At 51.5% G+C, this 20,968-nt stretch overlaps 8 protein-coding genes across 8 annotated transcripts; 3 read left to right on the top strand and 5 right to left on the bottom strand.

The window, feature by feature from the left end:
* Positions 1-168: 168 nt before the first annotated feature.
* On the top strand, positions 169-2,718 carry J7T55_001403 (geranylgeranyl pyrophosphate synthetase; the record flags this gene model as incomplete). The annotated part of the gene is made up of 3 exons (XM_053145496.1): positions 169-342; positions 399-888; positions 974-2,718. 3 exons carry the CDS (start codon positions 169-171, stop codon positions 2,716-2,718), a joined length of 2,409 nt encoding a protein of 802 aa, XP_052991666.1.
* Positions 2,719-2,919: 201 nt separating this feature from the next.
* J7T55_001404 (uncharacterized protein) lies at positions 2,920-4,123 on the bottom strand (the record flags this gene model as incomplete). Its single annotated transcript, XM_053145497.1, has 4 exons — positions 2,920-2,964; positions 3,023-3,121; positions 3,484-3,836; positions 3,928-4,123. 4 exons carry the CDS (start codon positions 4,121-4,123, stop codon positions 2,920-2,922), a joined length of 693 nt encoding a protein of 230 aa, XP_052991667.1.
* A 1,183-nt stretch (positions 4,124-5,306) lies between these two features.
* Positions 5,307-6,281, top strand: J7T55_001405 (uncharacterized protein; the record flags this gene model as incomplete). The annotated part of the gene is made up of 1 exon (XM_053145498.1): positions 5,307-6,281. One exon carries the CDS (start codon positions 5,307-5,309, stop codon positions 6,279-6,281), a length of 975 nt encoding a protein of 324 aa, XP_052991668.1.
* A 506-nt stretch (positions 6,282-6,787) lies between these two features.
* Positions 6,788-8,288, bottom strand: J7T55_001406 (uncharacterized protein; the record flags this gene model as incomplete). Its single annotated transcript, XM_053145499.1, has 2 exons — positions 6,788-7,242; positions 7,301-8,288. The coding sequence occupies 2 exons, from the start codon at positions 8,286-8,288 to the stop codon at positions 6,788-6,790; spliced, it is 1,443 nt and encodes a 480-aa protein (XP_052991669.1).
* A 1,082-nt stretch (positions 8,289-9,370) lies between these two features.
* Positions 9,371-11,791, bottom strand: J7T55_001407 (uncharacterized protein; the record flags this gene model as incomplete). The annotated part of the gene is made up of 2 exons (XM_053145500.1): positions 9,371-11,593; positions 11,669-11,791. 2 exons carry the CDS (start codon positions 11,789-11,791, stop codon positions 9,371-9,373), a joined length of 2,346 nt encoding a protein of 781 aa, XP_052991670.1.
* Positions 11,792-12,735: 944 nt separating this feature from the next.
* J7T55_001408 (uncharacterized protein) lies at positions 12,736-13,259 on the bottom strand (the record flags this gene model as incomplete). The annotated part of the gene is made up of 2 exons (XM_053145501.1): positions 12,736-12,947; positions 13,121-13,259. The coding sequence occupies 2 exons, from the start codon at positions 13,257-13,259 to the stop codon at positions 12,736-12,738; spliced, it is 351 nt and encodes a 116-aa protein (XP_052991671.1).
* Positions 13,260-13,556: 297 nt separating this feature from the next.
* On the top strand, positions 13,557-18,422 carry J7T55_001409 (Altered inheritance of mitochondria protein 9; the record flags this gene model as incomplete). The annotated part of the gene is made up of 6 exons (XM_053145502.1): positions 13,557-14,768; positions 15,092-15,106; positions 15,583-15,695; positions 16,079-16,115; positions 16,194-17,971; positions 18,365-18,422. 6 exons carry the CDS (start codon positions 13,557-13,559, stop codon positions 18,420-18,422), a joined length of 3,213 nt encoding a protein of 1,070 aa, XP_052991672.1.
* Positions 18,423-18,434: 12 nt separating this feature from the next.
* J7T55_001410 (uncharacterized protein) lies at positions 18,435-20,375 on the bottom strand (the record flags this gene model as incomplete). Its single annotated transcript, XM_053145503.1, has 5 exons — positions 18,435-18,476; positions 18,537-18,635; positions 18,701-19,742; positions 19,809-19,981; positions 20,085-20,375. 5 exons carry the CDS (start codon positions 20,373-20,375, stop codon positions 18,435-18,437), a joined length of 1,647 nt encoding a protein of 548 aa, XP_052991673.1.
* Positions 20,376-20,968: the final 593 nt, after the last annotated feature.

The following is a 20,968-nucleotide window of genomic DNA, read 5'->3' on the forward strand; positions in this document are numbered from 1 at the left end:
CTCCGTTTACGTTTCGTGCGCACAACTCTCCATCGCAGGTAACCTGAGCTACAAACTGCTCGACCTCAGCAAAGAGGCTGCCAAATCAACAAAGCAACGCGACGCGTACCAAAGCGTCGCGAAAAGTGCCAAACATTCAATCAAAAAAACGTTTGTGCTACGATCGCAATGGCAAGGTATCGCGGTGGCCCTCGGGGACAGCCCCTTCCCGCGCCTTGGATCGAATCCTCCTCTTCGAGCGACCGCGAGACAACTGACGACTACGAGGACCAACAAGAAATGAATACCCTACAAACGAGAACTGTGATTCCTGACTCTGATGATCCTGGAAGTAATCCTTCGGTCTGTTTCCCAGCTGTATCTAGCAAACTTTCATCGGCTACTAACTTGTTTCGCAGGATGATCAGGGCGATTTAGCCGATCAGAGCGAGTCCCAGAGCGACTCTGAGATTGACGATGACGAAGAGATGCTGGAAGATGAAGAAGGAGACGTCATGACACCTGGTGATGACTACGACATGGATGAGAGTATTGAAGTTGGTATTTACGGTGGATTCTCTCCTAGAGTGCATGGTGGAGACACGATTGAGAATGACCGAGAGGAACGTCCCAAGAGACAACGTTCTCTGAGCATTCCCATTCATTACGAGTCACTCTTCACCACTGGAAAGCCCATCTTCGAGCCGGAGCCGCTGTCGATCGCTTATGGATGGATGGCCAAAGGCACCAGTGAGCACATTGAGGACCTCCATCTTTCTGGTATTCCATTTTGCCACAGAGAGGTCCGCTCCAAAATCAGGATTGAAATGTTGGGAGAGTACACCTGGATCGAAGTGACTCCAAGCCAAGAGGAGACTTATGAGAAGTACCCTGCGATCTACGTACCAGGTAAGATATTGACCTCAGCGATATCAGTTGTCGACTTCCACATTGCGTTTAATTATGGCAAGATTATTGATCAGTAATTACTCAGGTAATACCCGCACCTGGCGAAACCTCAAGATCGGCACAAGCCTCGACCAGGACGACATTCGTTGTAAGATCTCCAAGGAGATTCGAGACGATAACCTGACCCGGCAGCCTCGATACCCCTACGAGCCCACTTTCCGTGCTTTGGAGCAGACCCAGAAATTCCACAGCTTCAAGGAAATCGACATCGTCACCGACGCCGCCACGCTTGCGCAGCTCTTGGCTTTCATCATGGGCGCCTCGTCGGCTCGCCCTGTGAAAGAGCCCTTCCGTCTCGAGCTCACTAGCGTGCGCAACACGCTGTTCATCCTCCCCAGCCAAAAGCCCGGCAGCGGATACGCAGGCCCCGCCCCCAAGAAGGTGTACCAGGATACCGAGGCCGCGGTGCCGGCTTGGTGTGCTGATGTCGTCGGCCACATTTCCACCCGCGTGCCGAAGCTGCCGTACAGCGGCGGCCATTACCGAGTCGTGCGTTACCGGTTTGGCAACGTTGTCCTTGCTGTGCGTGTCAAGGTTGACTTCGTGTATGAGCACCGCAAGGACTCCAAGCGTACAAATGTTGACCCGCTGCGTGAGATTCAGCCGGACTTCATGCCCAAGCTGGAGACGGATGTTGCGCAGGTCTGGAAGACCACAGTCAAGAGGCAGGGCCTGGGCACCAAGCCGGCAGGGGCAGGTGTCGCTTCGGTCCGGTATATCTGGCAGGAACCCAAGGACAAGATGAGAGCGCTACTTCCGCAGCTCTGGTTCTCGCGCACGCCCTTTGTTATTGACTGTGAGGTGACCTACCCGGATCTCGAAGTCCAGGCGGCTTCGCTCATCAACTCCCGTGAGTACTACACCTCTTTCGAGAACGGACACCAATCTAGTCTGCGCCGCCTTGCTGGTCTCCTGAAGCACCTGCAGCAACGAACTCGTGAGCTGGACGGCAACATCGTGCTCATCGCCGACCCAGTGCAGGTCTGCTTTGTCCTTCTCAAGCCTGTCATTAAGCGGCCGGCTCTGCCGGAGGATCTAGCCTTGAAGTTTTGGGGCCCCGATACCGAGGAAGAGGCGCGTAAGAAGCAGGCAGCTGAGATGGAACGCGACAGCACACCCGAAGAGGAGCAGAGCGACCTCACCGACCTCAGCAAGACACCCAGTCTGCCCCGCGGATCAGACCTTGCTCACATCGGCATGTCGCAGCCCAGCAAGTCGCAGAGTAATGTAGAGGCGACATCCTCATACATGACTGGTGGCAGCCCCACTCGAGCCGACAGACAGCGTGCCCAAGGCATCGACCCTATCAAGATGGTAGTCGACTGGAAGAAGTCTGTCAAGAAGCGTGCGTTCGAGGGGGACGGAACAGGACACAAGTCTGATACCGAGAACATGATGGATCACGACAAGGCTAAGAGCTTTGATGGATACCAGTCTTCAGGTGACAGCATCATGGTTGGCGAGTCTGCACACGAGCCTGGATTTGATGGCGCTGACAACGTCTTGAACAAATTGGCACTCCAGATGAACGCCTCTGAACAGCTGGAAAATGGCGGCGGTTCTCAGCGGGAGAAGGCTCTTCAAGGCCCCAAGCCCATTGACCAAATCACCAGCATGTTTCGCGACAGCGAAGTTGAGGTTGTGAGGGGACAGCATTCCCTGTTGATGGTGGACCGTCACCTGATGAAGAGAACCGATGCCTCCGACGACGATGTTTTCTTCCCTTCCGCTCCGACCCCACCAGGTCCTTCAGAATATGACAAGCCGTGAAAGCTTATGGACAGAGAACGGAAGAAAAGAAAAAGAGAAAAAGAAAAGGGGGGGGGGGTGGAGGAAATGAGGGAAAAAAGAAAACAAAGGGAGAGGAATGACTAGAGGCGACATGTAGCAGTTCTAGTGCCCACCGTTAACGAATGAGCCACGCAATGCCTCTGCTCTCTCTTTACATGATACACTATCGGAACAACATCGTCAGATTTCCTGTGAAAGGTTATCCCTATCCCACACGCGGTTATCCTACACGCGGTTATCCCATAGGATTTCATCCCATATGCCATGCCTAGTTATCCTGTACCTGGTTATCCCACACGAGGCTATCCCATAGGGTGTTATCCCATGCCTGGTTATCCCATGCCTGGTTATCCCATGCCTGGTTATCCCATGCCTGGTTATCCTATGATTGGTTATCCTATGGCTGGTTATCCAATTGCTGGTTATCCAATTGCTGGTTTAACATATAGGTCCCCTTTTCGGTTTACCTGTTTATGCCAGGAATACTATGGTCGCGAAGTGGACACCCGATCTTAAGCTGATATGCCATGATTGATGGGCTATGTATCATTGGTATTCGACTCGCCTTTGATGTTCGGCCCATGCCGTCTCACTCACTCCGCGTAATTGTCCTATTTTCGTAGAGGACTCGCATTTTGCACCTCGACCTTCCTCACCCTGCTCATTCCTCCCTCCTTCTCCGTGGTAAATCCGTCATGAAGCACTGCCGCTATGCCCATCTTCCGTCACCCCAGCCTTCATCACGAACTCCTCGTCCTCGCCTTCTCCACCACCACCACTGACCTCCAGCCCGCCAGCAGCCTTCTCAAACCCCGCATCCCCATTCTCCGTCTCGAGCTTCTCCATCTGGCTCAAGAAGAAGTCCACGACATCGTGCTTCTCGCCGAAGCTTGCCGAGTCCAGTGGCACGTAGTTCTTGTCGTTTGCGATGGCGGGCGATGCTCCCTCGGCGACGAGCAGCTTGACCAGCTCCAGGTGGCCGCCCAGCGCGGCCCAGTGCAGCCCTGTGTTGCCGAACTCGTTCTGCGCGTCCAGAAGGGCCTTTTTCTCCTCCACTGGGCGGTCTGCGAAGTGGCTGAGGATGATTTTGACGACCTCTGTGGTGGGGTGTCTTGTCAGTGGTGTGCTTTGCTTGAGCAGGTCTCTGAATATGATGGATGATAAGGGTGAGTTGGGGATGCTATTTACCTAGGTTGCCGTTGCCCGTTGCCATGTGGAGGCACGTGGACTTGCCCTCATCCCTGGCTGCTGAAATGATCTCTGCTGGGGAAACGCCCTCACGTGTTGATAGTGTGGATAAGGTCTCGTTCAGATCTGCGACTTCACCGGCCCGTGCGAAGTAGATGAGGTCGTCGATGTCATCCTCACTCAGTTTGGGTGCCATTTTCGTCGGCTTTGGCGATTCTTCGAGAGTACTAGGACGTTGATAGGGTGGGATATGAGATGAGATGAAAGGCTCTGAGGAAACTCCGTTTGATTTGACAATAATCAGGGAATGTGGCTCCGAAACTGGTGGTTTGATGTAAGGCGTCCTAAAGGTTGGAGTGCGTGAGCGCCATTCAGAAATTTTAGCCAGACAGTGTACCGCGTACGGTGTGCAGACTGTACTGACACCGTGATTGACAGGGATATTCCTAGCGCTACTAGTCTATTTTCCTGAGTGACGTCCGTAAGGCTGGACGACATCAGGAGCGACGACCTTTGGAGGGCAACGACATACAGCCTTTGGACTGTTTATCAACCAAAAAAATCAAATCGTGGCTCGATATAGCGGAGCCACGTCGAGTTACATTGTTTATCACGATGTTGATGCAGGATTGTTGGTTTCCAGAACAGAAAATAGGCGGCGAGGTCGTTCTGCTGCAAAGTGTTGCTGAGTGCTGCTGAATGGGTGGAAAAGACAATTTCATGAATGGAAACGATCCATCACTATGCGCTGTAGATGAGTTATTAATTTGCAGTATCTCATCATGTTCTTGTCGGCTCTGTTGGCTGTGATATTGATGTGAAGCCATTTGCATTCAATGCTAGCGAAGCTCGATGTGAGCTAATTGAATTTCAAGATGGTGTTTTAAATGCCTCCCACCAATTATCTATTTGAAAGATCTGATTCCCGTTTTCTTTATACATAACAACTCAAGGACGTTTGGATGACGATGGCAGACAAGCGCGGTTGCAGCGTTCAATGACATACACGACTTGTTGGCCCACACCGTCTTAGCTCTTCTGTACTGTTAGTACATCGCTGAGCCGTCTAATAGAGGCTTGCAGACAACCACCATCAACTTCATATCTATATTTATGTCTATACTTCTTGACTGAGAAAACGCTGACTACGTCTCAATATGCATCCAAGAATTATAGGTCGTCATTTATCTTTACAGGGGTTTCGTCATGCTTACAGGTCCCGGACGTCACAACTCACCACGACCTCTCTCATAAGACAACACTGCCTCTCGACATATCACGCCCCTGGCATCTCTCACACAGCTTCAGCATCTCTAGCTAGCTCCAAGATTTCCAATTCTGCACAAATCAATAAGCTCAGGTCCTTCTCGACATCCAAAATGCACAGTAAAAGCAACACCTTCGACCCAAACACCGACATCCCAGACCTCTCAGGCAAGGTCTTCATCGTCACTGGTGGCAGCGCAGGAATAGGTTTCGGCATCTGCGCCCACCTCCTCCAGCACGGCCCAGAGCGCATCTACCTCATCGGCAAAAAGGAACAACATCTAGCCGAAGCTAACGAGGCGCTGAAAAAGTACGGCGATGTGCAGCGCATAAGCCCCATACAAGTCGACCTAGAGGACCTAAAAGCAACAGACCAAGCAGCTAAAAAGCTCGCCGCCGACCTCCCCAGGCTCGATGCCCTGATACTCAACGCAGGGCTCGGCGTAGGCAAGTTCAGCGAGACACAGGCCGACGGGCTGGACAGCCACATGCAGGTGAACGTCTGGTCCCAGTTCCACCTGGCCATGACGCTCCTGCCCACGCTGCGCGCCACGCCCGACAGCCGGCTCGTCCTGCAGTCGTCGGATCTGCACCGCGTGGGCACGGGCGGGGTGGCGTTCCGCGGCCTCGAGGAGATCAACTCCGACGTGGGGCCCAGCGTGCTGTACAACCGGTCCAAACTCGCGCAGGTACTGCTGGTGCGGGCGCTGCACCGGCGCAAGGGCCGCGGGGAGCTGGGCCTCGTGCCGGGGGAGGCGCCGTGGGTCATCGCCACGCATCCTGGCGCGGTGTCGACGGACCAACAGGAGCAGGCTGTCGAGGCGTATGGGACTATGGCCAAGGCTGCTGTGGCGGTCATCCGCCCCTTTATGAAGGATCCTGTAGATGAGGGGTGCCGGCCTATGTTGTTTGCTGCCACAAGCAGCCGGGTTGGAGAGGAGAAGATTGACGGCGCGTATGTTGTCCCTGACTGCAAGGTCACGGATCCGAGCAGCCAGGCTAAGGACGAGGAGCTACAGGAGAGGCTGTGGAATCTGACTGTGGATGTGTTGGAGGGGAAGTTGGGCGATTTGCCATATCTGAAATGAGCAAGCGTCAATGGCTGGAAGAACACGTCTCAATGGAATCACTTGATGGAAGACAGACACAAGGAATCTAGGCCTTGCAATTAAATTTTATAATAGCACTTGAATTAAAGAGCTTCTAGTGAAAGGTCATGCTCTAAACAATCTAAGCAGCATGGCTGCAGAGCAGAAACCTGGGTTGCTAATAATGACTGAAGAAAATTCCCAATGCACGGCACGGCACGGCACCGGTCGTTAAGCTGCGACCAACGCAATCCGGGGAGTCCTGACCTCCGTGCAGCCTTCTCATCCCAAACACCAAACCTCCGCGACATATGGACAGAAAGAGGGTGAAATGGGGGTGAAATGGAAGATGAGTGATGTGGCAGGCGTGAAAGTTACCAGATCAGTCGTGGAGCGGGAAGTTCGGTTGCCGCTGCCCATTGATGGCCGCCCATTGATGGCAATACCTACAAGTACCCCCTCCACTTCAAGATACTCAAGTCCAGCACGCCGCAGTCAGAACACTACTACTGCTGGGGACCGGGACGAGTCATGCTACCATTTCCAGGCATGCCGTACTTGAAGATGTCCCTCTGCGCCTCCTGAAGCGTCGGCGCGGGGCGCTCCCTCTCCTCCTTCTCCTTGGCCTCCCGCAAGATTCGCTCCTTTTCGGCCATGGTCACCTGCTCCGCGTAGTCGGCGTCGGGGATACGATCGTACTCGCCCAACCAGATGTGGTCCTCGACGTGGCGGATGTATCGGACGTTGGTAAGGTCCGTCTCCTCGAACAAGACCAGTTCGCGGCGGTCGGGCCGGGCGACGAATGCCTCGATGGCGTCTGTCAGACCTCGAAGGTGGAGAAGCGGTCTGGAGCGTAGGAGGGAGCCCCTCTTGGCAGGGCGTTGGACGACCCTGATGACCTCTGTGACGGCTTGATCAAACGCCAAGGCGGTGGTATCGGCGGGCAGGGTCTCTCTCGCGTCTGTGAAGGATCCTGTTAGGGGCGACATCACATGGAACTTTTGCCTGGGAACTCTTACCTGGCTCGATCACATATTTGCCCGCGGTGTTGAGGTAAACGGTCGGCGGGCCGGGTTTGGTCTCAGCAAAGTGAGCCGTAGCAAGCTGAGTCGTGGTAAGCTGGGTCTCGGCAGTCTGGATCGCAGCAGTGGGACCACGGGTGTCTTGAACAGCGGGGTTGGCGTTTGCTTGTTGAGGCTGCTGGGCCAGAGGGACAGGCGGAGGCGCAGCCTTTCTCTGCCTCTTCTTAGACGGCTCCGCAGGAGGCGCGTTTGCGGGACGCTTCGCATCGTTGTTCATGGCGGGCGGGTAAGTAGCAGAACTGGGCACGCTACTACTGGGGACCATGAACCGGGGCGTGAGTGTCTGATTGACGGTCGAACGGTTGTTGGGAGGGGTGGGCTGGGATCCAAGCCTCTGGTGGATGCTCTGATAAGGTGCGTATAGACTTGCTTGCAAATCATATGGAGATTGGGGCTGAACGATAGGTCGAGCTTGACCGACAGCACCGTTTGTTCGGTGAATGCTGTTGGTTGAAGGCGTGTACGGAAGCGTAGAGACTGCATTGAATCTCTGTCCAGGCGTTTGTGGAACTGCATTGAATCTCTGTCTAGGCGTTGGTGGAACTTCACCTGCGATTCCGTGGCTGTTGGATCGGACCGACGACATGGGCAAAAGGAAATTGTTCATGATTTGGCTGTACGTGCCATGAACTCCTTGGCCATTTCTATTTACGCCCTGGCTGGGCCTGTGACTGCCTCCTGGCATGTTGCTACTTGGAGCCGTGGGCCGAGGCGGAGCTTGAGGGCCAGTACCAGAAGGGCCGGTATTGTACATGGGGACATTCCCGGGCACCGCGACGTTTGGAATGTACTGGGTACCAGGATTGCTGTTGGTCACATGGCCAGGTGCTTGGTTGCTCGCTGCTGTGTTCATGTTTGGAGGCACCGCCTGGCTTGTAGAGTTGCCATTCAAGCCCTGGTCGCTTGTAGAGGTATTTGCTGGCATTGTGTTGCTCGTTGGTGGCATGTACCGGGGAGCAGGGCCGGCATTGAATAGACCACCCGGGGGTTGACGATTTTCTGACATGGGATGAACAAATGGACTAGGAAATGGGGAACTGAATCACTCTGCCTGTAGCAAGCTGGTATTGACAGCCACGGTCGTAGCAATACGCTTGCCAGTCTGAGTTGTTCATTGATGTTGACGAAAGCGAGAGTTGTACAGAAAGGGCGAAGGAGGACGGCGAAGTGGATTAAGGATTTTAAAGGAAGGTACTGTACGGAACAGAGTGAATGGCGACCATTATGTGGAGTTGACAATTCACATACCACGACGGGCCAATCAGGCCTGCGGCGGTGAATTGCTTGAAATTCACATTGGAGCCATGCCCTGGATGACCTTTCGAGACAGAGCCCTGTGGGTCTAATGAAAAGTTGGCAGAATGAAGAATCTCACATATCAGAGAGATTGTATTTGTGTGCATATGATGATAGATATCTCAGATACAAGCTAGGATATAGTTGATGGACTAATGAGGACTGTCACGGCTAGTTTAATTATAAGGCCTCGCTAAGTGGGTTTCTGAAGCTAGAAAGATCTAGCCAATGTAAAAGGCTCAACCTGGATGCTTTTCAATACATGTATTAGCATGCAGACATATGCATTGGAGCATAAGGTAACAGTTGAAATCCCCCGTCGATGCTAGGCATCAGCTATAAAATAGGTCTGAAGTAGATGTTGTCGCAGGCTCGCAAGCATTCAACTGTCATGTGATTGACTTCGATTTACACTGTTCATTTGTTATATGGCTTCACTACTCCCACGGTTGGTCACATACTCTGTATTTCGCCTGAACTTTGTCAATATGATCAATTATCTAGCAAGTGTTTCGCAGAAGAGCTTGTATTCACAGAAGCTCAACCGGTGTCTGATCTTGGACTTGCTACAGGCTTCATAGCTACCTGTCTTATCGCTGATCATATCGAAGGCCTAAATTCTAAAAGGCTATACGTCATCTAACAAAATCATTGTAGCCAAAGCAATGAAAGAAGACCACATTGACTACCGAAATGGACTAATCACTGCCATCATTGATGATTGAATCTCTCATTTCCCCTGCGCATAAACTCTTTTAGGACATTCCACGTAATTCTTGCCACATTATTGTCGTACTTGTCCCAGCCTAGCGAACAGTACCAGTTGATGCTTCCGACGCTGAAGACGCTGCCGCCGCCACTGGTTTCATAGACGACCATGTCGCTACGCACCTTGTCGCACTTCGTGCCAACCGTGTCTACCATCGGGAACATCACCTCCTCGTTGAAGACGCCAAAGGAGTCATCGTGCCCAGTACTGCTTGCCAAGAGGACCGTGTTGATGGGTGTGCCGAGGCGAAGATCCATCCTGTCAATCTCGTCTCCCGATGCCCCGCCGCCGAAGCCTTTGGTGCCAATGAGAAAACCTTCAACAGACTTTTCATATTCGTCCTTAGTCTCCGGCTTCAAACCATCAAGAAGCCATGACCAGGCTGGGCCTGAAGAGAGGGTGACTTGTTCTAGGATTCGAAAAGCTACGCCGGGCCCGATACCGCAGGCACAACTGCCTACCCCAAACAGCGACTGCGGCGTCCGACCCCTACTTCTCCATAGTCCGCCTTGAGCTCCATTCAATGCGTGAATTCGCTCACCAGCCGGCAGCTCGGTAGAGCGACAACCCTGGTCTCCTTTGCGAACCTCGAGGCGGTGTGGCCGGCGAGAGTCCAGCACCGAACACCAGTAAAATCCGTTTCCACCAAGATACATGAGATGACCGCCGTTCCTCGCGAACGCAGTATAAGCGTTGAGCACCTCCAGAGTCGGATACTCAGGATGGGATCCTGTCACAACGACTCTGTACCTATTGAGAGCGGTAGCGCCGTAGGTATGGAGATCATGGTCCGTGAGGACATCGTATCGACCGCGGCCAAGCTTCTCTTCCAAGAAGCCTATCATCAGCTGGTCGGCACTGAACTCACGGGGACGATGAAATGCCCAGTTGACATAACCTGGGCGGATATTGAGAATGGGCCGCTTTGCAGTGCTGAACACGCAGCCAGATCCGTCGTTGTGGTCATCATAGACGGAGCAACCTAAGTCTGTACGCCGGGCCATGCAGCGCCACAAGGGGTCCTTCTGCACCTGTATCCCACCAGCAATACTAATACGAGATGCTCGGGCTTGGTCGTACATCCGCTCATTTGCGTAGGCGAGATACGTAAAGGTTGACAGCACGATTGCTGCTTTTGGCCCTGAATCGTCCGTAGGGCTGCCGAGACCGGGACGGACAAAAAATATGATGTGGTCCGATATGTGCTCGGAATGGTCGACGGACTCCACGACCACTGCATATGCTCCCGACAATGCGTCCGTTGGGACTTCGAAACTGAAGTCGGTGGCCCATGCAACATCGTCTAAATCGTCGTCATGGAAATGGATCGCGCCGTAGCCGTATCGAGCTTTCGTCCAGTCTGACTCCGAGCCGTCCCAGTCGTACCCCTTGACTGCTCTTGTGGGGGCATTGATTAAGTCACCATGATTGGCATTGCCTGAGGTGTCTATGATTCGGTCGCTAGACATGTCCAGGGCAAAGTCGAACTTGGCCCAAGTCGTGTACGCAAGCCCATCGCGGGTGATGTGTATTTGCGGAGAGTCCAGGCGACCGTTGAAGACATTGGCGGCGTGGGGTGCCGGTGTTTTCGCGTCGAAGAAGTACCCGGCAGCCATCGTCAGGGGCTTATTGCCGTGAAGCTGAACGGGAGATCCCATTCTGTGAGAGTAGTGAGAGGGACTAGGAGCTACCTCTGTGAGTCTTTCCAAATGCCGAATTTCAATACTGAGGTTATCGTTTAAGACAAAGAGATGTAGCTCCGCCCATTTCCAGCGCCGTAAACGGATTTCGGTGTCGACCTGCTCAACTGAGGTTCCATTTCCAACATAAAATCCGAGAGCGCCAGAGGCACCGAGATAGACGGCAATCCCTGAAGAATTATCAACGTCCAAGGTCGATATTAATGTTTGTTGGTGACCCGCCTCCGGTAACCAAGGCTGAATATAGCAGCTGAGCCGCAGACCGATGATGTTCTTACGCAAGTATCTTTCCCAGGACTTGACCACAGCAAACGACCCGCAAATTGCCTTTTTGTAGGACCCTGGGATAGTTTCAGGAGGCGGGCTGATCAATGTCTCATACTTGACGTCTGGAGCGTTGGAATGCTCAAAACCTTGAATAACCCTTGCGAGCGACCATGTAAATTTCGGTGCAGTACTAGAGACCTGCTATCTTCAGTATTCACGTTCTTTACGTCTCACAGAAGCCTAGACGCCAAGCCTCCAGAGCAAGTGACTGACCTTGACTGCGACCATTTCGCCAGGCGAAGCGATCCAAGGATCTGCATAGCCGATGATCTCGCCTTCATCCTTATCCGTGAGGTCCACCTGCGTTAGGTTCTCGATGTCAGACGGTGAAGTCATGGTGGAAATAGAAGAGATTGTTGATCGGTATTCAATTGAAGTTGAGGTAGTCGGGAAGATATCAGGCCTCAAACAACAAACTCAGTAGCCACATTGGTTGGGCAACAGTGGGATTTTGTTCTTCGACGTGATTGAGTCGCCTAATTTGATCATAAATGAATAAAAAATGCCGGTCTTGGTCACAACAGAGGCTGGGGAAGTGCCGTCTTACGTTCTGGCCGGAAGTGGAGAGTACGTGCTCCGATTGTGGCGATGGAACTCTGAGCTTACGGTCACGACATTAACTCGGAGAAGTTTGCGATACCGAGTGAAGACGTCCTTGGCATGTCTGGGATATCTAAGGAGGAAGTAACTCAATGACCTATAGTGGTGATACGTATCATCTCGCTTACATGTCGAAATCCTAGTGGCCCTCATTCTTTCCCCGCCTGTAAGTGTACAACCGGATGCAGTAGAAGAGCAAAGCGGTCTCATCTGTCATCAACTGGTATAATTACAACTTTGCGTGTTCTCCAGCGGAAGAAAAGCAAAAACAAAATGAAGACTGGGCTCAAGCCTCCTCTTAGCTTGAAGAAATGGACGAAGTTGGATAGAGAAAGGAGTCTAGCGAAAGACACGCTAGGTCATGTAATTATCGGACAGAAGGCCCCTAGGGGTATACGAGTATAATGGAAGTAGCAATGTACGTAAAGAAAGACAGACATGCTTGTGCCTTTCTCCAGAGGTGATGTATGAATGTTATTGTTTCTAGTTCAAGGGAACTGCAAGGTTTAGCGTTTTGTCGGAACAGCAGATCGTTCTTGGAAAGATTTCCGCATATTACCACGACAGACGAACACTGGCATCGAGGAGGACTTATCCGACTTGCGTGTCTGAGGACGACTGGTCGTGGGCGTAATTTTATCTTACAGACACCAGGCCCCAGTCTGCACCACCACCGACACTCATGTCTCGGTCCATTCATCGTGAGTGTTGCTGTACAGCTGCCTGGGGATTGTGGCAGGACTGGTGATATCTAAGACGGGGCTGGCATATTCAGCAACAGAGCGTGCGACATCCGCGCCGCTGCTATCTGTGCCATCTTCTCCCTCCTCTGGAGCCCTTGTCACGATGGGAAAAGTAGAGCCAATCGCCACGGTACCGGTATTGAGTTGGCCTGTCAGCCAAGCAGTTGGCGCGACCTGAGCTAGCTTTCATCGTCAAAGTAAAAGTTTACTACCCATCTTTGGTCCGCGTTCGCGACTTTGAACGCGTTCAATGCATCCATGAATTTGCTTTGCGCCTCTTGAGCATTCGAAAGGCCTTTTTTTTTTCTTGGGCCGTGCCCACATTCTGTTCCAACGCAGCGATGTTCTTTTCGTCGATTTGGGTACTGCATCAGGGTCAGGCTTATGTTCCTAACCCTGATTGGCGCGTGATGCGTCTCGGAAAGTCGGGCGTAGTGGCCGTCAGGTGATTCGGAGTTCATTGCCTGTGGACATCTTGAATTGGTGACTTACTGTCTGTAAAATTTCGCAAGCCACCTGTATCCTGGTGAGCCTGGCATTTTCGGCGTGCAACTGCTCGATCGTATAGCTAGGGACAGGTTTTGTGGCCATTTTACACATCGGTGCCCCACTCCAGGCATCCACCCCCCCCTGCCCACTTCAAATCATTATATACATGCCAACATTGATAAACAGTTTCTCTCACTTACACACGCATTGCATTCCGCAATCTGCCCCAATAAGCCTAAGTTTTTACGGCTTGCAACTTTAACTCGATTATGGATGAGTACGTCAAAGAGGCTTTGGAGGCCTATCAACCAGATGACCCTACCGGACCTGCAATAATACAGCAGGCCATAGCTAACACATGGATGGGCACATTCATCTACAAATTCTTCATCGAGGATGCCGATTTGCGCCAGAGTGTTATCGACTTTGTTATCAAGCACCGGCCGGGAACGAATCCCAGATTTGGCGATCCCTACAGACATGGCTCTTACAACTTTATCATCGAGATAATCCTCGACGACGGGATCGTACTCTTCAGGTTCCCGGTTCCAGGGCTTGCTGTGTACCCAGATGACAAGGTCAAGGCTGAAGTCGCAACTATTCGCTACGTCGCCGACAACACTACCATCCCGGTACCACATATCTACCACTGGGGCACAGCAGGGGAAAATCCCACCGGCCTCAATGTGCCCTTTATAATCATGGATCACATCCCTCATGCCACCACCGTGGGCCAGGCACTTGAAGACCCCGAGTTCCAAATTCCCTCCATACCTGAGTCAGAGAAACGGGAATATCTCTACCAGCAAATGGCCGAGATATCATTGCAGCTCTACAGTCTCACCTCAGACAGAATCGGCTCGCTCGGTGTTCTCGGCAATGGCGAGTACGGAGTCACTTCGGCACCACTTTCGCAACACATCGCCTACCAGGTCATCAACTGTGATGTTCCTGTCGCTGTGCTCCCCCCTCGTGACAGGACTTATTCCTCATCAGCGGATTATCTTGCGGACGCAGCGGATATAGATATTTCAGGGTTTTTGTTCATGAACGAAAAGTTTTTCAAATCCGCTACAGACTGCAGAGACAAATTCGTTGCTAGATACCTTGTGCGGGATATTGTGCGGCGACGGCACCACAGCACGGGGGAATTTGATCACTCCAGGCCTCATGCAGAAGTGCAGACAGGATCGCCCCGTGAGACTTTCAGATTGTGGGGGGACGACTTCCGCCCAGAGAATGTCTTACTCGACGAAAAGGGAGCGGTAGTAGGAGTAGTCGACTGGGAATACACGTATTTTGCTCCCGAGACGTATCACCTGAACCCTCCTTGGTGGTTACTGCTCGAACTTGTGGACGAGTACATGGACAAAGATGCAGATTCAGGCACTTCTTCAGATCAAGAGGCCTTGCCACACGACGCTGAAAATGCGGAAGATGGGCAGGGCGCAGGAAAGTTCAGGGAGCAATGGGACGAATTGGTAAGAACTTACTTGCGCGCTTTGGATAAAGCGGAGAGGAAGCTGCAAAGCAATCAACAGGTTCGATTCCAGAGCATTCATCTCTGCTCAAGTTCCAGCAAAGACCAAGCTGTCGCTGCCCCCGTTGCACAGCAGCCTCCCCTTTCCCAGCTCATGAGACATCGCTGGGAAGAGGAAATGAAGGAATATGCCCTTACCACTGGTTTAACTCAAACCCATCTCTTAGATAATTATTTTTGGGACTATATTGACGAGTCGTATTGGGGAGAGAATACTTTGGGGGGCCATGAGGGAAGGCTCGAGTTGCTTACTGATCCCTGTAGGATGCTAATGGACTGGTTTGTCCATCGAAGAGTGGAGGAGAAAAATACATGGGAGCCAAAGGCCCTGCTGATTCAGGTTCTGGAGCAAATGGATAGTAAATCTTCAGTACTAGTAGTACCACACAACTCGAGACAAGAATAGATGCTTTTGCATTCATCGGATCTCCTTTTTTACTTCCTACTAGATTTCAAGGTAGCTTGGAAGCATTACAGTACAATTAAAGCCTGATTCGCTATTTCCAATGAATCACGTACATCTCACTTCTCCATGCCCGGTGTACATGCGGCTCTGAATCAAATGCACAAGTTGGGTAGCCTCCGGGAAGCGCTTCCACTGCAGTAATATCGCTTCTTGTGCCAACAATCATACAGAAAACACTTAAAGATACGGGAATAATCCTTTTCGATCATACATGGGGATGGTGAAAGTGGCGTCAAATAAAGTGACACTTCGTTCCAGCATTCAGCTCGGCTGATTACTCTGATTCCAGGGATTGGCTGCTGAGAACGGCGACACCGACGCTGGCTTAGTTCTCGTGCAATACTCTTTGAACCTATTCATGGCCACCTCCACCAGAACTTGGCGTTCCCCGTCAGTTCAATAGTATGTGCGCGTTGAAAACACCGAAACATTGCGGAACGGGATGGTGTACCAGAGGATGAGAAACTGTAACTCGGCATAGTCACAAGTGCAAGCCGTATCTAAGTCAGCGTTGCAATTTTGGAATCAGCTATATCCAGTCAGCCAGTTGACCCGAGGATTACTAAGTGCACCGAATCTGGACCAATTATCTGAGCTTGGCCTCCTGCTATGTCATTTTGTGGCTGCATTCGTGTCACCATTCACCGCCAAAAAAATTATAAAAAAGAATTGCCAGATGAAATGAAGTGAACATGTCTAACACATATAATCTCGTGAGTTGGGACTGTCTGTATTGACTCTTGGTTTCTTTTCAAGACTCATGAACTTGTCTTCGTCATTTTTAGTGTCTGTGTCAAACCCGACTCGCACTTGTACAGTAACGTACGCTTCTCGTTCTCACGCTTGTTCAGAGCCATGTCTGTTCCAAATAACACATGCCTGCATGTGTTACCGCAACAGGACTTGCCTTTTAAAGAAAAAGACTTGTTCACCAAGAAGAGTTACAAGACCTACGACTCTCAGGGGCTTCCAACACGCCATTCCCTCACTGCGGCCACTTGCCCACTTTGCTTTGGCTACGGCTTCCGAAACGGGGCCCTAGTATATCGGAAAGACCCGCGAGTTCCATCAGAGGACCCGCCAACTAAATATGTCAATTCCAGTCAGTTCCAGAAGGGCGAAGAGGAAGGAAGGAAGCAGAATCTGCCGATGTACCCTCCAGAAGGCTCGGGTGTAAATCCTGCTCACATCGTGTTTCCCATCGTCAGAGGAGAGAACGGCGAGCAATACCACGCAATCATCTGCTCATTCTTGAGCGAATTCACTCCAAGTTGCATCACGATTTGCGCCCCCGAGAAAAAGGGAGGCCCAACTCAGGCCCAGGTCGACCTCCTCTACTACTACATACCTTCAGAATCAATCAAGCGCGATGGAGAGAAGAATGCAACCAGCAAAGAAGAAGCGACCAAGTATATCGCCAATGTGTTCAAGACTCGATCGGACCCGGCTGCACAGGCGGAGTTCTACGAAAGCATCCGTTGCTTTCTGAACGATGAAACTCCTGTGGCTAGGCTGACACCGCATCGCTACATGTCCCCGTCCTACACGGCAAAATACTGGATAAATCGCTTTTTAGTCTTGACCAAGCAAAAAAAACTACCCAAGCCGATCAAAGGGGAGGTCAAAGTCGCCATCATCATGCTGCGAACAGAGCCTAAAGCAAACGATCCTCGTCGGATGACAGATGAACATCTAAAGGCCTGTATCAACGCCATCCGGGCTGCAAATCAGGTCGCAGCCGACAATGGAGGTGGTAAACCCATCTCACATGTGCTCTTATACGGCGACAAGACAACTGTTCAAATGCGAACATTCATCAAGAACACTGAAGACGTGTGGAAAAAAGAGCGAAAAGTTGGACCAAAGCTTCTCTACTTGACGTCTCCCTTCAAGACAGATAACCAAGAGAAACCGGAAGTTAACCAGTTCTGGGCCAACTATCGAGCGTTGGGCGGCTCTTTCTTCCACAACGTACCCGAGGCCATTCCAGTTGAGACAAAGACGCTGGCAATCTTCCTCGCCTTGCAGAAGAGATACCAGAACAGAATTTGCACCATCGGCTTCCGCTCCGGCACTCTTGATGGGGCCGGTTTTCTCGGCATTCCGATATTTTATCTCGACAACACGAAAACGGAAAACGTTTGGGACGACAGGTTTGCGGATATGCAGTACATTTGGGATGGCGATAGTGAAGGTGCCAAAATCAAAGAGAGGATGGCGTATGCTAGCCAGACCATGAACACATTCGTCAGGGTGAACATTCAGGACGAGTATGACGGAACCGGCCCGGATAAGGTCTTAAAAAGAAAGGACGAAGAGCTGAAGCATTTGGGTGCAGCGCTGTATACGTATATGTATGAAGACAATGAAGGCGATGAAGGTGATGGACTGCTGTGGCTGAGGAGAGTGTCGTTGATGAATGGGGATGAGAAAGGGAGATTGCAATCCAGGTGTAATACCTTTGTCGAAGGATTGGAGAAGATAAGATTCCGGGAGTCGATGCGTTGCGTTCCGTATCAGGGTACAAGACTCGTGGAGGTGCAGACGACAGGCTGGGCGAGCGCACATAAAAGCTCTTGGTCGATGCAGAACTCGATCAGCATGGAAAAGGAACGCTGGGTGCAGGCAGCATCACATGCCGTCAACACACCCACATTGGACCTGATGTCATTCACATCGTACTGCTTATTTCTTCTTCTCTTTCTTTTCTTCTGTATTCTACTCTTTTCATAGTCGAGTTACGGCAGGCTTGAATGGTCTAACACCAACTACCTATACAAGTATTCCTTGATCCAATACGGCCCCAAGCCTGGACCAAGTAGAAGCACGATGTGCTTGTGAAAGCGTAGGTAGCCCGACTTGAGCGCCACTGTAAGACGAATAGCTGTTTCTGAGATATTTAGAAGACCCTCCTCCGCTAGGTCAGACTCTGACATGAGCTCTTTTCTGCATTCTTCAAACCTTGCAGTGCGTCGTAATACTTTCATAGGAGGTGTTCTATGGGTATTATACTTATTCGATGCAAGGTAATGTCTCCACCGCGACCTGCATCTGATGTTCCTTCACGGCAGCACAGAGGCCGGAAGTGCCGCCGCGAGCTTCGCATCGTCTACCAGTCTGATCGACTAATCACCACACGCTTTACCCGGCGCGTTTGCTCCAGCCTCGAATGTGCTCTCCATACTACTTGACTGTTAGCTCAGAGCCAGCAGTCATCGCATTCAATGTTGGATGTCTGCTTACGTAATATATTGCGAAGGGCACAGGTATGAACAGCACGGCAATACCACCGAGTAACGAGTTGCCCGGGCCGATACCCAGTTGGTAGAACAGTTTTCGCGCCTGATTGGAACAGAAAATTAGTTGAGAGAGGCCAGGAAGCACATCATCAGGCTGTTAAAACTCACAAAGAGTGGGAAGGCACCGCCCAGCGAGGCACGGAACAGAGCGGCGCCAGCGAACACTGAGGCAGCATAAGGTGCGTAGACAATGCCAATGTAGGTGTAGACGGCATTGAAAAGTGTGACGACACCGATGGCGAAGGAGCCAGCGCCGATGGTTGGGACAATCCAATGGACGCTCTCGCGTGCTGACCATCCGAACCAGAACAGACACATGGGTAGTGCAAAGCACCCGAAGAATGCGGGCGGGAGGACCATCTCAGGGCGGAATTTGCCTGACTTCATTGCGGGGACGAGGCTCCGTTTTAGCCAGAAGATAAACGCAGACATAGTGATGGCAGTGAACACAAGGATACTAAGAAACACGAGGCCCTGCGAGCCCACGTCGAAACCGTATATGCCGCCAAATACGATAGGGAATGATTCGAACCATATAAACAATACACCATAAAGGAGGCCCGCGTAGAGGTCGACAAGCAGGATGATTGGCTCGAAGAAAGTGAGTGCGAAAGCCCTTCCGAGGAGAAGGAGGTTATCCTTGACAGTGTAATGTGTTGTGTCGATTTCGGTCTGGCTTTTGAGACGGTCATTTCCTGTTGCAGCCCTAAGCCTCTTGGCTCGGTTGTAGAGAATGTTGGAAGCGCTGGTCTCGGGGAGGAAGAAGAACATTGTGATGAGCACCGCAACGCATAGGAATGTGAAAACCCAGATGGTCCAGCGCCAACCCATTGCAGGCGCAAGATACCCGCCAATGACGGGCCCAAAGACAGGGCCAAGAATACCCGACGACGACCAAATGACCAGAAAGTAGGGAACTTGAGTTGGCGGGTATATGTCGTTAATAGTACCGCCGCCGGTGGACAGACAAGGGCTACCGCAGAAGCCTGTCACGAACCTGAAGATCAGGAAGACGGCGACGTTTGGGGCGAAACCGACAGGGAGTTGAAATACGATGAAGGCAAAAAGTGTCCAGAAGAAGACGTGAGTACGTCCCAAGCTGGGCATCTCAGACAAGGGTGACCACAGCATAGGCCCAATACCGTAACCACTGCAAAATTCACACACATCAGCCTGACAACAGACCAGAGCGGACAGTTTGAGATGCATCTCTTACAAGGTGAAAAGTGATAGTCCAAGCGTTGCAACGACCTCGTTGACACCGAATTCGTCCATGAGATTCGCCTCGCCGGGTACGTAGATCGAACTTGCGATGTACACGGCAAAGTTGAGAACACACATTTGGAGAGTTATGAGGTGTTTCAAGTTGCTGGGCCAGTTCTGAGGGTTCTTTGCGAGATCCCAGCGTGTCAGCAACGGGCAAAAAATTGCATGTCATGTTTGACGCAGTGGAGTCACTCGCCTCTGGATCACCCGGGCCGTACCAGCCCACCAGGAGGACATCAGGAGGACCGTTTCTCGGTGGCATTGATTGTTCATTTTTCTCAACATCCCTAGTCAGAACGTTGCCCTCCTGCATTTCCCTTTCCGACCCGTCTATGTGGCCATCGGTGCGCTCTAGCTCTTGTGAGTGCTGCGACTGCTGCGGCTCTTGAGATGGAGCTGGCTGGACTACGATTTTCGACAAAGACGGATCGATCTCGTCGGGGTACTTGAACTTGCCATTTCGCGACACCCACCGTACAATTTGGCCGAAGATGGTGCTCTGCATGTGAAGCTCCATGATGGGCGATGTCTCGATCAGCCTAGTAGGATCGAGACAGAAGATAGGTTGTCGAGCTGGGAATTGGTCGTGAATTAGACATCTTGTGAAATTCTCTTATACACATATCGTTGGTGGGTCCTCATGGTCATCCATGTGGGATAGGTATGATGTGGTAGCAGTGAAGAAAGAAATGTGAACAATAATCACGGGATTAAGCTCTTATTGCCAGTTGGGGCCGCAAAGTCCGATATTGGCGGAATTTACTGTTGGTGAGATTTGAAATACATATTCGTTCCGGGAACAACATGGAAATTAAGGCTGCTTACTAAATACATTGGGATGATGTCGCCTACCCGCGTTCGACTGGCGGACACTTTCGTATTACTCGATTGGAGAAGCATCGTTACTGAACGTCCAGCACAGGCTAGGCGATAGTGAATGGTTCAATGATCGTTGCGCTGAGGCTACATTGAGACTCAGGCGATGCAGGGCTTTGATTATTTGGTACTCTGAAAAACCGCACAATGGTATATAACGAGGCGCCGAGCTTTAACTGGAGCATGAATGCGCCCCACACTGTTTACCTTAGATTCTAGAAATAGCCCCACCAT

Source organism: Diaporthe amygdali, assembly GCF_026229845.1.
Source record: "Diaporthe amygdali strain CAA958 chromosome Unknown NODE_21_length_814164_cov_65_183785, whole genome shotgun sequence".
In the NCBI taxonomy this organism is placed as follows: domain Eukaryota; kingdom Fungi; phylum Ascomycota; class Sordariomycetes; order Diaporthales; family Diaporthaceae; genus Diaporthe; species Diaporthe amygdali.